The sequence below is a fragment of the Podarcis erhardii genome, assembly GCF_964252035.2.
Source record: "Podarcis erhardii genome assembly, chromosome: 5".
NCBI lineage: Eukaryota > Metazoa > Chordata > Lepidosauria > Squamata > Lacertidae > Podarcis > Podarcis erhardii.
In genome coordinates this window covers 17,775,239-17,789,952 of record NC_138509.1, presented here as the reverse complement: position 1 = coordinate 17,789,952, position 14,714 = coordinate 17,775,239, and the positions used below count along the sequence as shown (strand labels likewise).

Below are 14,714 nucleotides of genomic sequence, written 5' to 3'. Positions count from 1 at the left end.
GTTTTCTTTTAAGGCATTACACGCCGTAAATTTAACACCGGTGGTCCATAACTGTTCCCAGTCAGCGAACATAATGTCATGACCGATGTCTTGTGCCCATTTAATCATAGCTGATTTCACCATTTCATCCTGTGTATTCCATTTCAACAGCAAGTTATACATTCTTGACAAATTTTTTGTATTGGGTTCTAACAATTCTGTTTCTAATTTTGACCTCTCCTTCTGAAATCCTATTTTCCTGTCCTGCTTAAATGTCTCATTTATCTGATGGTAATGCAACCAATCTCGAACTTTGGACTTTAATTTCTCATAACTCTGAAGTTTAACCTTTTCACCATCTTGTTCTAGAATTTCACAATATTTTGGCCATTTAGAGTCCATATTAAGTCTTTTCACCGCCTTAGCTTCCATTGGTGACAACCACCTGGGAGTTTTACTTTCCAACAAATCTTTGTATCGAGTCCAAACATTGTATAATGCTTTCCTGACAATATGGTTTTTAAAACTTTTATACACCTTTGCCTTGTCATACCATAAATATGCATGCCAACCAAAGTTATTGTCATACCCTTCCAAATCCAAAATGTCTGTGTCTTCAAGAAGTAACCAGTGTTTCAACCAGCAAAAAGCTGCTAATTCATAATAGAGTCTTAAGTCCGGCAGGGCAAAACCCCCTCTATCTTTTGCGTCAGTTAAAATCTTAAATTTTATTCTGGGCTTTTTGCCCTGCCAGACAAATTTAGATATGTCTTTCTGCCACTTCTTGAAACAGTCCATCTTGTCCAAAATCTGTAACGTCTGAAATAAGAATAACATTCTAGGCAATACATTCATCTTAATAACAGCAATTCGGCCTAACAAGGAAAGTCTCAATCTAGACCATATTTCCAGATCTTTCTTTACTTCTGTCCAACACTTTTCATAATTGTCCTTAAATAAATTGACATTCTTAGATGTTAAGTTCTTTCCTTATCTTGCCCTTCACTTTTTCTTAGTTCTCTGGGTTATGTATATAGCACACTAAAATGAAGAAGAAATTGCTTTAATTTGAGAGCCAGTGTGGTGTAGTGGTTAAGAGCGGTAGTCTCGTAATCTGGGGAACCGGGTTTGCGTCTCCGCTCCTCCACATGCAGCTGCTGGGTGACCTTGGGCCAGTCACACTTCTTTGAAGTCTCTCAGCCCCGCTCACCTCACAGAGTGTTTGTTGTGGGGGAGGAAGGGAAAGGAGAATGTTAGCCGCTTTGAGACTCTTTAAAGGGAGTGAAAGGCGGGATATCAAATCCAAACTCTTCTTCTTCTTCTTCTTTCCAGATGAGCAGCTGCGCTGATCTGATCCACTGTTTTGGGTTTCTTTTCTTTTAATGCTCTTTTTGAGAGTAGGTGTTAAACCCAATGGGGCTTACTTCTGAGATGATAGATTCAGGACCATTTTTTATTCTGAGAAATGGCTTTCTTCTTCTTCTTCCAGTTCACCAGTCCTTTTAGATAGCACGGCTGCTTCAGATTCCGCAAGAACAGCCTGCTCTGTCAAAATGAATAGTAAAGCATTATTCAAATGGGGGCATAAAATTAGAATGAAAGGGCTCTAATGAGGATACAAATCTGGATATGAAGACGGCTGAATCTGTTGGCGATTGGGATTTTACAAGCATCTTTGTAAATCATTTCTACCCAGCTGACGTGCACAGAGCAGAAAAGTTGTACACCAAAGAACTAATGTTTTTCTTTCGTTAGACAAAAACAAAATAATGCAAGGCCTAGTTAGTTTTTCTGTGGACTGTGCCTTCATGGAGCTTCAGTGTACCATATATAATAACTGTTATCCCCACTTCAGAAAGTGTTATTACACAGCTGAATGATGGCTTGAAGAACAGAGGTTCTCTTTTCTTTGTTTTTCCCCTCCATCTCTCTGGGGAGTTAACTGCTAATTATTCCCTGCCTTGTCTTGCAGTCAGTCTGCCCTCTGACAATGCATTCAGAAACTACGCAGGCCGCAATCCTGAAACACACATGCCCACGAAAGGAACTTTGCCAAAATCAAGTCTTTTCTTCTGAGGAAATGCATTCAAGATAGCAACAGCCATTTTGTAAATGTTTTGGGCTGATAGCCAATCCAGGAGATTGTGGAAGCCATGGGACTTTTGCAGGATGAGACCCACGGGAACTGGCTAGATTGGAAGGATGGGAGGAAAGAGAGGCATGCATGAGTATTTAAATATTAAAAAAATCAGTGGGGAGCAGCAATTTCCTAAACCTACTAGTTCTGGGATTCAACTGGTGTCATGATATGAATGGCAATAGCTCAGTGGTACAGAGAACATCTGGTTTACATACATAAGGCCCAGGATCAGTCCCTAGCATCTCCAGTAGGACTGGGAGAAACCCCTGTCTGAAAAATTGTAGTGTTCTTCAGCTTTGGGTCTCTGTATGTTGTTGGTCATTCCTGACCACTGGGCTAAGCTGGCTGACAACGATGGGAGTTGCAATTCAGCAACATCTGGGACTCAAGGTTGATGAACACTGATGTAGAATATATTGAACTGATGGACCAGTGTTTTGGCTCAGTATATGACAGCTTCCTATGTTCCTCCTTGGCCCAAGACAGGCAGAATTTACCACAATATAAGATCCCACCACACCCACACCCTATATTGACTATCTCTAAGTATGCCGCACACACTTCTTAACACCCTTTGCCGTTTTAACTCATTTCCTGTTTTGTGACAACATTGCAGTCTCTTCCTCATTGCATGGCTGATTTTGTCGATGGTCCCAGATAGCAGCCCACAATTCCCTGGGGCTGCTTAACCATGGTTGATGAAACCTTGGAACCTGTGTACAGCAGTTCTGAGCAGGGCAGGGGCTACAGAGCTGAAGAAGTTGGCAGGGCTTCCTGAGAAGCAGGCTGGTGTAGGTATAGTTGAGGAGAAGCACACATCCCTTCTCTACTTCTGGTCTCCTGGTTGACCTGGTATGACCAAGGAGGATGGGTTTGTTTGCTTAAGGCAGGGGTGAGGAAACCTCAGGCCCAACAGTAAAATGCATCTTTCTGGAACTTTCTATCCAGCGGCTGGAACTCTCACCAGCCCATGTCCGCCACACACAATACACCCCTCATTGTTCCCGTGCCACACTCTCCTCTAAAGTTCCTAGACCATGGTCATTTCTCTTGCTTGCCTCGAAGGGGGATAGAGATATGTGTCTGTTTTCATGGTTAAATTTAGCCTCTCAAACAAAGGCACACCCATTGTTCTGCTGAAAAAGGTTCCCCACTTCAGGGCTTAAGGTATGTAACTGCCAGGCTCCTCCACAGATTGTGTGCCTAAACACTTTTGTTAATGCAGACTGTTTTGTTGACATTTTTTTAATTATTATTTTTTTTTAAGAAGGGAAGCATCACTGAGAAATTGTTTACTACTACTTCTCCAAAGGGAAAATGACCTGAAGGGGTCTGAGTGTGGCGGTTCAATTCTCCATTCTCTGATAGGTTCAGCGTGATCACCAGATATCAGAGAACTGATACAGTGGTACCTCGGGTTACAAACACCTTGGGTTACAAATGTTTTGGGTTACAAACTCCGCTAACTCGGAAGTAGTACCTCAGGTTAAAAACTTTACCTCAGGATGAGAACAGAAATAGCGCACCGGTGGCAGCGGGAGGCCCCATTAGTGAAAGTGCGCCTCAGGTTAAAAACGGTTTTGGGTTAAGAATGGACCTCAGGAACGAATTAAGTTCGCAACCTGAGGTACCACTGTACTGCTCTGCTGGAAGCCCCTCTTCCTATTTGCACTAGGTCCCCTAAATCCTTTACTGGTTCATTTGTAATTCTGAGAGATTTCTGTAGGGAGAAGAAAAAAGCCAAAACATTTGATTTTAAGCATTTTATTTGTTCGGGTCAATTAAGCAAAATAGAAAATGCACATCTGACTGAGTTACTTTCCTAAGTGGTTGATTTGGCTAAGCAGTTATATAAATCCAACTAATTGATTTAGGGAGTCGAGTGGAAATATTTGTTTCAGATAGGATTCTTTTTAAGCCTTTGTAAACTCATTTGCTTCTCCTCACACTGTTTCAGGTATCTTGCATTAAAAGGGGGGCTTGTTGCAAAGATTCACAAGGCCTTTGCGATTTTTAATGACCCTGGACAGTATTTCCTTTTGGGTTTGATTTCCGTTCCCTACCCGACCCACCCCCGCCACGCATAAAGTATTGATTTTTTTTAGTCTAAGGCAAAGCTATGTGTGCTTCTCAGTCTCAGCAGCAGACAAATGGCAGAGATGTACGCAGCTGTCAAATTGGCTCTGACGTCTGTGAGATATATAAACTGTAAGGAGCTGCCTTAAACCACAGTCCATTAAGTTTGTCATGCATTCTCTGCTTTGACTGGCAGCATTGCTTCAAGGTCTTAAAGAAGAGTATTTTTTTCCAAGTCTGCCTACCTGAGATTTTTTTTATCTGGAGAAACTGGGGTCATTGGTCTGCTAAGCATTTGCTCTCCCGCATGAGTTATGTGCCCTTTTCAGAGAGAGGCATGTACAATTCAAGACACGCTCTGGCTTGAGAAACTGGCAATTCCATATGATGATATCTCTACACCACTGGTAGAAGTGGACAATTTAAAGATATCAGCAAGGCAAGAGACATGCAAGATGGACACTCATGTTCCAGGCCTTTGGGTGCTTCGACCTGAGGGTATGCGACTGGGCAAAGGATATAGGCTAGTGAGAGAGACAGAGCATATTCATTTTTATAATTGATTTTAAATCCACTGGTTGAGCATATGTTGTTATAAACAAAACATTTCCCCTGTGGCTTTTCTGTTCTCCACTTTGAATATTCTATAATCATACCTCTGTTATTACCAAGCAGTTTTTAGCTCATTATCATCAAATCCCACATATTTTTGCTGCCTTCCTCTACTAAAACAGTTTTTTAATCCCACTTCTACCCAATGGGGAGTTAAATCTTTAGCTACAGCCTTCTTGCATCCAGCAATAGATTACAGACCAGTATCCTGTACTTTTCTTTTACTCAGTTGTGCAAATAATTTAGCAGCTCTGCCTGTGGTATATTGATTAATGTATATATTGTGTGTGTGTGCGTGCACACAAAAGCATATACGTTTTCAAAATTCTTAGTTTATTTTTTATTTAATGAAATTTATACACCGCTTGGTTATAAAAGTCCTCAAAGCAGTTTACAAAAAGATGAAACAGCAAAATCAAGAAAAAAAACCACAGCCCTACTTCAAAACATACAAAAGTCCAAAAATGAAAACAGATTAAAATTACCTCAATCCTTCTAAGCACCTAGGTAGGCTTGTCTGAACAGGAATGTTTTTAGCAGGTGCCAGAGTCTCAAACCCACAGGTGATCATGCTTATGTTTTGTCTGTAGTAAAATCTGTCCGTGATAGTAAATGTGCTGGATAAATGTGAAACCACAAAGAAACCGTTTGTATGAAGCTTTATTTGTATAATTGCCTTTGACATTATATTATTGTGAACATAATGAAAAACAAAAAGTGTAGCTGACCACTACTCTCTCTAGGAAGTAAGGACCATAAAAAGCAATTTATAGCTGCCTGTTTTATGAACAGAGTGAAACTTATCCTACATACTTCAGGTCTTTACTGTATTTTATGAAATAGTGTGGATTGGTCACTTAGACAATTACTCACAAATAACATTGTTGTTTCTTATTTACCCCACAAGGTTCTGCCCGCGACCTGTCATACCCTGTTGTATTCTGCTCATAATCCAATAGGCCACAAAATGGCATACAAGCCTTACTTGGGAATCCTCTCTCAAAATGTTTAAACGTCCTGTTGTCAACAAAGAGGTTTTCCCAAGGTGGATTAAACAGAGCAGCGAGGTGCTTTGACAGGTCTTAGTGAAAAATGTATTCTGCAGTTGTGGTCATGTTTCTGAGAGCACCATACCCCAGGGACCAAAAGGCTTCACTTTCTGAGAAGATACGGCCTAGAACAAAACCCCAGATCACATGAACATAGGGGATGTCTGTATGATTCATATTAGGGCGTGGTAGACTGCCTTAGGTTGCAAGTGTTAGGACACCATTAAAGGACAGTAAATCGTCCATTATCGTGTTTATTATTATATTACCACTAGTGGATGCCACCTGGATTTTCTTCCTCAGGCCCACAGATATCTTTGGCAAGCTCTGGTTGTATACATTTCCAGCATTGTCCCCAGTTTTGTCAAGCGCTGCAAGCATGATTCCTATTTCTGGTAAAGCATAAGGCAATTAAAATGGAACCATGAAATTTCTTGCACTGTTTTCTCATTCCTGTTTGTTTGAATAATGAATGCCTCAGCTGTAGCCCTTAAAGTGATTGCATTTTCTTTTTCTTCACTTTTGCAGGTTGTCTTAGTCTTCGCTCTTAGTATTGGTGCTCTTGTAATATACTTCATAGATTCGTCAAAGTGAGTATTTTAATACATTTCCTGTTCCCTTCCGCCCTCCCCAAAGCAATTATGAGACTTTGTATTGCTCCATTCATCTACTTCAGCTCAAAGCTTTGTACAGTACTCATCACCTGCATACAATAAGAGAAAGGGGGGAAAACACTAACACATGACACAGTCTCCCAGGCTTAAGTTTCAAAGAGAATGGGGGAAGGTCTTATGTAATTTTTGCCATATTTTTTTCCCCATGTTTTCCTGTGGGGTGAGAGAGAAATAATTCCTGTTTTCAGAATATGAGGAATGTAGACACATTTTATTCTTACAGTCAGCAGGTTAAATATCTATTCACACACTTTTTTTAAAAAAAATGAGTATAGCATGGCATAAGACAGGAGGAGAGGGGACCTCATGGAAAATTAGATTTGTAAGAATTAAAATAATTGTATGTACCGTGGACCAAATTAGACATTCTGGGTAAATGCATGGCTACAACTCAGGAATGCCACCATTGCAACTAATCCCTCCTCCTCTGCACTACCTAGTAGAACTTCCATCATATTGTGATGTTATAACATTCCACATTTTACTGCCATTGGCAGTTAATGATGCCGAGTAGGAGCCAGGAATGTGGAACACTGTGACATCGCAACACAAGGCAAGTTCAACTGACATGAGTGGGAAGGACACAGCCATTTGTAGTATCAGCGGCACACTGTGGGCATTATCGAAACCAAACTAGATACTGTGTTGGCATTGTCAGGCCAAACCACATACCGCAATAACTACTCTGGTATTGCTAATAGAACCTAAAAGTCAATGGATGAATTCTGCCATGTTGTTGTTTTTCCTGTCTCTTGTGGAATGCAGAATCCTGAAAACAATATAACATTTTATTTTATGGTTAGCAATCTCCATTGATGTCAATCAAGTAGGATAATACTGTAAATGTGTTTCAGAAAGTGTCACTGTTTCATCACAGTGCCTTTCTTTAGTACAGTAACTCAAAAGGAGCACTGTGTCTTTATGTACAATTATATGATTATAATTTATCTTTGATCTAGTTAATAATCACATCTGTAGTCCCACCTGCAAGATGACCTAGCATGGCTATGGTGTTTGCCCGGAACAACCTTCCCAAACTTGATGTCCTCCTAACGTTCTCAACTAAAAGTCCCTAGATCTACCCCAGCTAGCACAGCCTATGATTGAGGATCTCCAATTCTATGACAGAAGTTGGAGTCCAAAATATCTGGAGGGTACCTGGTTGGGGAAGGCTGTTCCAGATGATTGTGTGCACCAAATATTACTCTTAGTTTTGCTTGCTTCACACACAATCCACCGAAAGCAAAGCAGCTCCAAGTGTTTTGACTTCAATGGGAGAGACTGAAGAAGGTGGCTGGTTCTTCCATTGAACTCAGTATTACTGCTTCAGTTTGGTTGGATCATGCCCATTGTTTTGTAGGTTCACGCCTGAGATGTAAATGTAACAAACATGTTGCATACATGCCTCTCATATGGAAGTATTTGTCAGAGAGTTAGGATTGGTTGCCCTATAATGTGCGGATGTCTGTGTGTGTGTGTCTGACAGGGTGTGCACATGTATTTTCCAGATGTGGTTTGATACCCTGCCGTCTGCTGTGCAAGGCAAAAAGCAGGGGGAATTAGGTGCAAAAGCCATGGCACCTCCACAGCATCATGCCTCGTAGTGTTCTCCCAGAGCAATACAGCACCCCTCTATGTAGCCCTTGCATTGCATCAAATATTTTGTGATCTGGTTTTCATTTCGAAAGCAGCACATTCAATGCAGTTGAACAAATTACAGTGGTGCCCCGCAAGACGAACGCCTCGCAAGACGGAAAACCTGCTAGACGAAAGGGTTTTCCGTTTTGGAGGCGCTTCGCAAAACAAATTTCCCTATGGGCTTGCTTCGCAAGACGAAAATGTCTTGCGAGTTCCTGCGGGGTTTTTTCCCTCCCCCCCCTTTTCCTAAGCCCTAAGCCGCTTATCAGCTGATCCACTGATAAGCCGCTTATCAGCTGATCTGCTAAAAGCCGCTAAACCGCTAATAGCGCTAATCCGCTAAACTGTCAATGGGCTTGCTTCGCAAGACGAAAAAACCGCTATACGAAGAGCCTCACGGAACGGATTAATTTCGTCTTGCGAGGCACCACTGTACCCTCTCCCAAAATACTTGCCTTTCATACTTGGCATCTTGACGTGAGCTGGAAATCAGTTGTTTGGGAGTTCCCCCAAAAGGCAAAACTCTGTTGTTGGGCTAAAACAACAACACCCTCTTGCTTAGCTTGAGGCCTCCTTTCTTCTCCCTCCTTGCTGTGCTCAACTGCATCTGTCCTTGCTGCCGCTTTATTCTATTGGCTGTGGCAACCTACCTGATTTGAATATTTGTCTGTTATGTCATCATGTCAGATGTATAGTGACATCAGCAACAGACTGATGTTGGTCACCACAGCCCACAGGATTCATCAAGTGTGGACAAATGAAGCAAAAGTCAGTGAGTTCAAAGGGTGGGGGTGGCGCCAAGAAAAAAAAAAACAACACCAAAAAATGTGAACATGTCTACAACATATGCAAAAAAAAAATCCCCCTCCAAAAGAAGGCACGTCAACATTAAAAAAAAAAAAAAGTAACTTGAAGGTATGTAATTAGCTATGGGGTTTCCCCACCACCACTATGGAGCATGAGGCTAGGCTGACCACTGGTTTAGCTGTGCCATGAAAGATCAGGCATTAGTTAGATATGGGAAGAGCAGAATTGTGACTGGAATGGAATAGTGGTGAAATTATATCCATACCATTCCGTGGGCAGGATAAGGGAATTCTCTTATAACACTGGAATGTCACAACCACCTAATATGCAGATTTAATCCATAAATGAGCATTCCAAGACCAAAAACCCCTTTCTGAGTATGGGCAGATGCAGAAGTGGCAAACACTAGTGGCAATTCCAAAGACTCCCATCTCATTGACACACATGGGAAGGGGAGAAAGATAGAAGGTTGGAAACATGCTGAACCCAGGACCTCATTAGCTACCTTGGGTCTGGCTGATTCTGCAGCAGGCCTATGTGTGGCAGGAGGGGAAGTCTCCTATGACTAAATAAAATTGCACTTCTGTAGGAAAATGTACTTGCCTTTTTCCTGACTATTGTTCATTTTTTATGTCAGAGCTATTGTGAACTACAGCTACTTTCTTTCGAACAATGTTAATGTTTAGTCACTTTTTAAAAAAGCATTTTATTTTCACTTTTTAAACAGTATTCTTATACATTCACATCATTTTCAGTTTTTACACTCCTGGGATTATTTAGATCCCTCATATTCCCCCCCCCCCGTTTCCAATCCCCCCCTTTTTTTGCACCTCATTACATTTTTCTAAAATCTTTAGTCACTTTCTGTTGTTGTGTTATCTGACGCTTTTGAATGGAAAGAAGCACAACATGAGGTTCAGCTATTCCAAATTTACTGTTCCCGGGGCTTGCTCAGAGCGGAGAGCAGAGTGCCTAAATCATAATAATAATAATCATTTTGGCTGTGGAAAACCAGGCAGGTGGGCATCCCCAATGCTCAGGATGCGGGGGCTGCTGGTCCATCCTCTTAAGGCTGCTGCAGAAAGGCAGCCTCCATAGCATGTTGCAAAATATGTTCTCACACTGTGGATGCCAAAGACGATTGCTGTGGGCAGGTGGTGTGGGGCCCTTTGGAGAAGGGCTGCAGCTCATACAAACATAAGAACAGCCCTGCTGGGTCACATCAATGGCCCGTCCAGCCCAACATCCTATTTCCCAAAGTATCCAATAGCCTAATTCTCCATGAATTTGTCTAAACCCCTTCTAACACTATCCAAGTTGGTGGCCATTGCTATATGCCATGGGAGGGAATTCCATGGTCCAGCCATTGCTGTGTAAAGATATACAGTGGTACCTCGCAAGACGAATGCCTCGCAAGACGGAAAACGCGCAAGACGAAAGAGTTTTCCGTTTTTTGAGTCGTTCCGCAAGACGAATTTCCCTATGGGCTGAGTTCTTGCGAGTTTGTTTCCTTTTTCTTAAAGCCGCTAAGCCGCTAAGCTGTTAATAGCCGCTAAGCCGTTAATAGCCGCTAAGCCGCTAATAGCCGTGCTTCGCAAGACGAAAAAACTGCAAGACGAAGAGACTCGCGGAACGGATTAATTTTGTCTTGCGAGGCACCACTGTACTTCGTTTTGACTGCCCTGAATCTGCCAACGTTCATCTTCATTGTATGACCCCGGGATCTGGTATTATGAGAGAGGGAGATTTTTTTTTTTTAAATCCACTTTCTCCACGATGCCTAAATTTATACACCTCTTACCATGTTTTCTTTTACACCCATTTTTGTTCTAAAATAACAAATCCCTAACCTTTCCTAATATGGGAGTTGATTCAGCCTCATTATCATTCCAGTTGCCTTTGCTGAAGCCTTCTCAGCTCTACGATAGAAATGAACACCTTATTCCAAGTGTGGTTGCGCCATTGATTTGTGGTGGTGTTACGATATTGGCAGTTTTATTTTCACTTCCTTTCTGAATGTCCCTCGGCATGGAATTCAGCTTCTTCACCGACAGAAATTCTTTCCCCCCTGTTTTACTCATCTGCCGAGAAGCCCCTGAATGTTTATCACAAGGCACCATTGCACTGCAGAAGAATTGTGTGTGTTTGTGTTCCAGGACACACACTTGTTTTATGCGGGGCACTGGCCAGACAAGTTTAGCCTCACTATCTCCCATTTTGGAGTGAGTGTTTGCTCTGTTCCCAGTGGCAGCAGCTAGACTCAAATCAAGACACAGGGTAGGAGGTTTGTTAGAAGCATTTTGGCTGTGCCACCTGGCTTCATGAATTGCTGCTGGGCTGACAATTTATGTGTGCAATTTGATAAGATCACACAGCAGTGAAGGGTTTGCACCTAAAGATTCCTTTTAGGTCCAAATTAGATGTGATGGTCCAGTAGAAACTCATCAAACCTCCAGAAAACAGGATGGCAGGCCGGTTGGCCAGTTGGCTTGTGTCATGAAAGGGTAGACTACTCCTGTGCGGGCAGCATGTCTAACTCCATTTTCAACAAACCACTTTTGTAAAATGATATGGATTCATCTCTTGTTGGGATTCTGGCCGAATCCACTGCCGATTGCACCAGAAGCTCCGGGTGTTGCTTTGTAGTACAGCAGAGTTATTGCTGATAACTGAATTGTTTTGAAGAGCCTGCTTGCTTTGGGAGCGCTAGCCTGTGGGGTTTCAGAAACTCTTTGATTAAAGCATTTAATTTCCCCTCCTTCAGATAAGGAACTTTCCTAATAATAAGAGATGCCCCTGGGATAGCTTGAACTTTATATGGGTTTCTTACTCAGTGCTTTACATCCGCTCCTAGTCTTGCTTTTCACCTTCTGAAAATAAGAGTACAGTGAATGAAAGCTCATATTAAGGGGGGGGGGGGAGCCATCTTGAAGAATGTCAAGCTAAGTTGCTATTGGTATCTACACACCCTTTCCTTTTTTGGGGGGGTGGGGAATTGCCATCACTAGCAACACAGAAACACTGTGCTCAGCACCCTGGAGGGAGACAGTCCAGCTCGATTTCTCACATTAAGGGCTGTGCAGAGGTCTATTAGGCCGGTGTACAATCAAAGTGAGTGAAATATTATCCTATTAAAATTCCCAGTGAAGTCTGCTGTTTTGTAAAGTCATGCCAAAAATTTCATTTTATCAAGTCTACATTTTTGATGGGTGAAAAACTAAAGTATGGAAAGTCAACAAGAAGGGAGAGAAAAAGCCAGGAAAAAGCAGAAAAGCCAATAAAGAAGAGCACCCGTAATGGAAAATGAAAACAATAATGGAAAATGAAAACAATCATGACCAATAGACTCTTGTGCAGAAGAATGGAAGATGTGATAATTAATAAGTATGTTGCAAACACTTGGTCATGTTTAATAAACAGCATGAAAACCATGGACTGCAAATAAAATGTTTTGAGTGTGTTGCAAAGTGCAATATACAATTGTGACAGTAGATGGCAACAGTGAGCTATAGCTAATTCAATGCATTTTTCAAAACAATAAAAAAAACAAAAACAATTTCCACAAAGTTTTTAACGTATGTAGATTCCACCTATGTGGTCTCATGTGGTACAAAAGTATCACCCGCCAATGAAAAGGCAAAAAATTATGAAGTATCACAGAATGTGACAGTCTTCTTGTCCAATGACAGCAGAGGTTTCTGCCCATGGAAGGCAAGTCAGCTAACCTGTTTTCTCAGGTTGCAACCACAGGCATGGAAAATAAGGCTTAGAGCTATCTTGACTGGTACATATTCATGCTTGTTGGCCCCTTTGATTGATGCTGAGTACTAGGTGGCTTCTTCTGATTTGCACTACTAATTGTGAAATAGTGGAAGCTGCAGCTCCATTTCATTACGGGTTAAAATTATTTTGGAAGGGCTTTTCCTTTTTTTGTTTCTTTGCTTTAAAATACATATTTTTATCAGTGGCTGTCTCAAGGAATCTTTTGAGTGTTTAAGAAATTCATCCATCCTTTCCAAGGCTCATTGTTGAAGTCTTTCCTTCCTTTTGTTTACCTTCCTATGGCGTTGCTCAGGTCAAAGCCAGGTTATGCATGGTACAGAATCTGATCCTACTGCTGATTAGAAGTATCATATGTCTTTTCAGCACATCTTACAGGTTATTGTAAAAAGTTACATGTGTTCGTAGATGGCCCAGTGACCTCGGCCAGCAAGAACCAATCCTATTCTTTTGCCATTTATGTTTTTGTTGCAAAAGTACAGTGCTTTATATTACATCTGGGTATCCTATTAAAACATCACGTAGCATTTGACTTTGACTGATTTATGCTACGTATGTTATCTCCAGTGTTTTGTTTTGTTTTGTTTTGTTTTTGTTTTTTTTACAGTATTGTGTTCTTTTTACTTTTATACCAGGAATGTGGAACCTGTGACCACCAGGTGTTATTTGACTCCAGCTCCCATCAGCCCCAGTCAGTATGACCAGTGGTGAGAGCTGATTGAAGTTGCAGACCAGCAGCATATGGAGGGCCACAGACTCCCCATCCCAGAGAGAGGGGCATATCCCCCATATTTAATAAGTGTTCGTTACCCAATGAGCACATGGCCAGTCCTAATTTAGATGTTTTTGGGATCATCTCTAAACTTATTTTTGTAGTTTTGCAAACCCTGTGGTTCCCTCAAGCTTGCTGTTCTTGTGAATGATGGAGTCATTTTAACTGCCTAAGGACTGGCACTCAGAGATACGTGTTGTTTTCTTTGAGTTTCTGTGCTGCTGGGACGATGCATCCCAAAACAAGAAACACTGCTCTATTTCTAAGCACATCTGAAGCCTATCATGTCTGATACTTTTTGCAACTCCTTTCTCCTCAACATTTTCTTATTTGGAATCTTGCATTTTGGTTCTAAGAGTGCCTTCACAAGCCTTCCTTATTCATTTCCTCCCCCACGGGAAATGATTTAGTTATGCACACAGAATTAGTGGCATACTTCTTTACACATAAAATTGGTGCAGTGCAAACTGTAAAATAAGCCTGGGTGATTTCAGAAGGATGGGGTGGCTTTTGCAAAGCAAATTTTCTGTGACAAACCATTTGTCAAAACAGGAGGATTTGCAAGGATCACTGCCTTTCAATGTGACAAAGCAAAAAATAATCACATCCCCATTATCAGCTTTCAGCAAACGTCACCTTGCTTATTTCCCGCTCTCCCCCCTCCCCCGTGACAATTTGACAGATGTAGCTTTTGGGAGACCCCAGTAGTTAATGAGTCATCTCTAGTTAAAAATAGACTTCCCCACAGCAAGGACACCCATTCCATTTTTGATGCATTTGTCACCACTGATGGAGTCATAGCACCAACTTTGCCGCATTATGGTTGGAAGTCTGAAGGGAGCCTCTCTCTCTTTGCTGTTGTTCATGATTCGAGGCAATTCTAAAACTACTGCTTTGGTGGCTAAAGATAGACAGTGGGCAAAACGCAGTACATTTAAATAAATATAATTTATCAGTTATGTTAGCTATTGAAATTCTAACCCAGGAAACCCAGAAACTGCCACCCCAAGTCAAACTGATTTGCTAATACAAAATAAAAATCATGAGCTGGGAAAATACATACGGTATGTATGCATGCATGTGTGAGAGCAAGAGAGAGAGAGCTTTTCTATCTCTGTCCCTTCGTAACAGTAATGTGAGAACATTTGCAGAGGACATTTGTTGAGCAGGCCGAGGAATACTTTGCC

At 41.5% G+C, this 14,714-nt stretch overlaps 1 protein-coding gene across 16 annotated transcripts in view; it reads left to right on the top strand.

Moving 5' to 3' along the window:
* Positions 1 to 14,714, top strand: part of KCNMA1 (potassium calcium-activated channel subfamily M alpha 1) — a 572,902-nt gene that overhangs the window by 247,720 nt on the left and 310,468 nt on the right. For 15 of the 16 annotated variants that reach the window (XM_081864220.1, XM_081864214.1, XM_081864225.1 and 12 more), the window contains exon 3: positions 6,385 to 6,446. In XM_081864220.1, the coding sequence (XP_081720346.1) occupies positions 6,385 to 6,446 (62 nt within the window). Of the gene's footprint in view, positions 1 to 6,384; positions 6,470 to 9,333; positions 9,570 to 14,714 lie in introns of those variants that run through there. The other variant, XM_081864215.1, reaches the window with a different exon arrangement.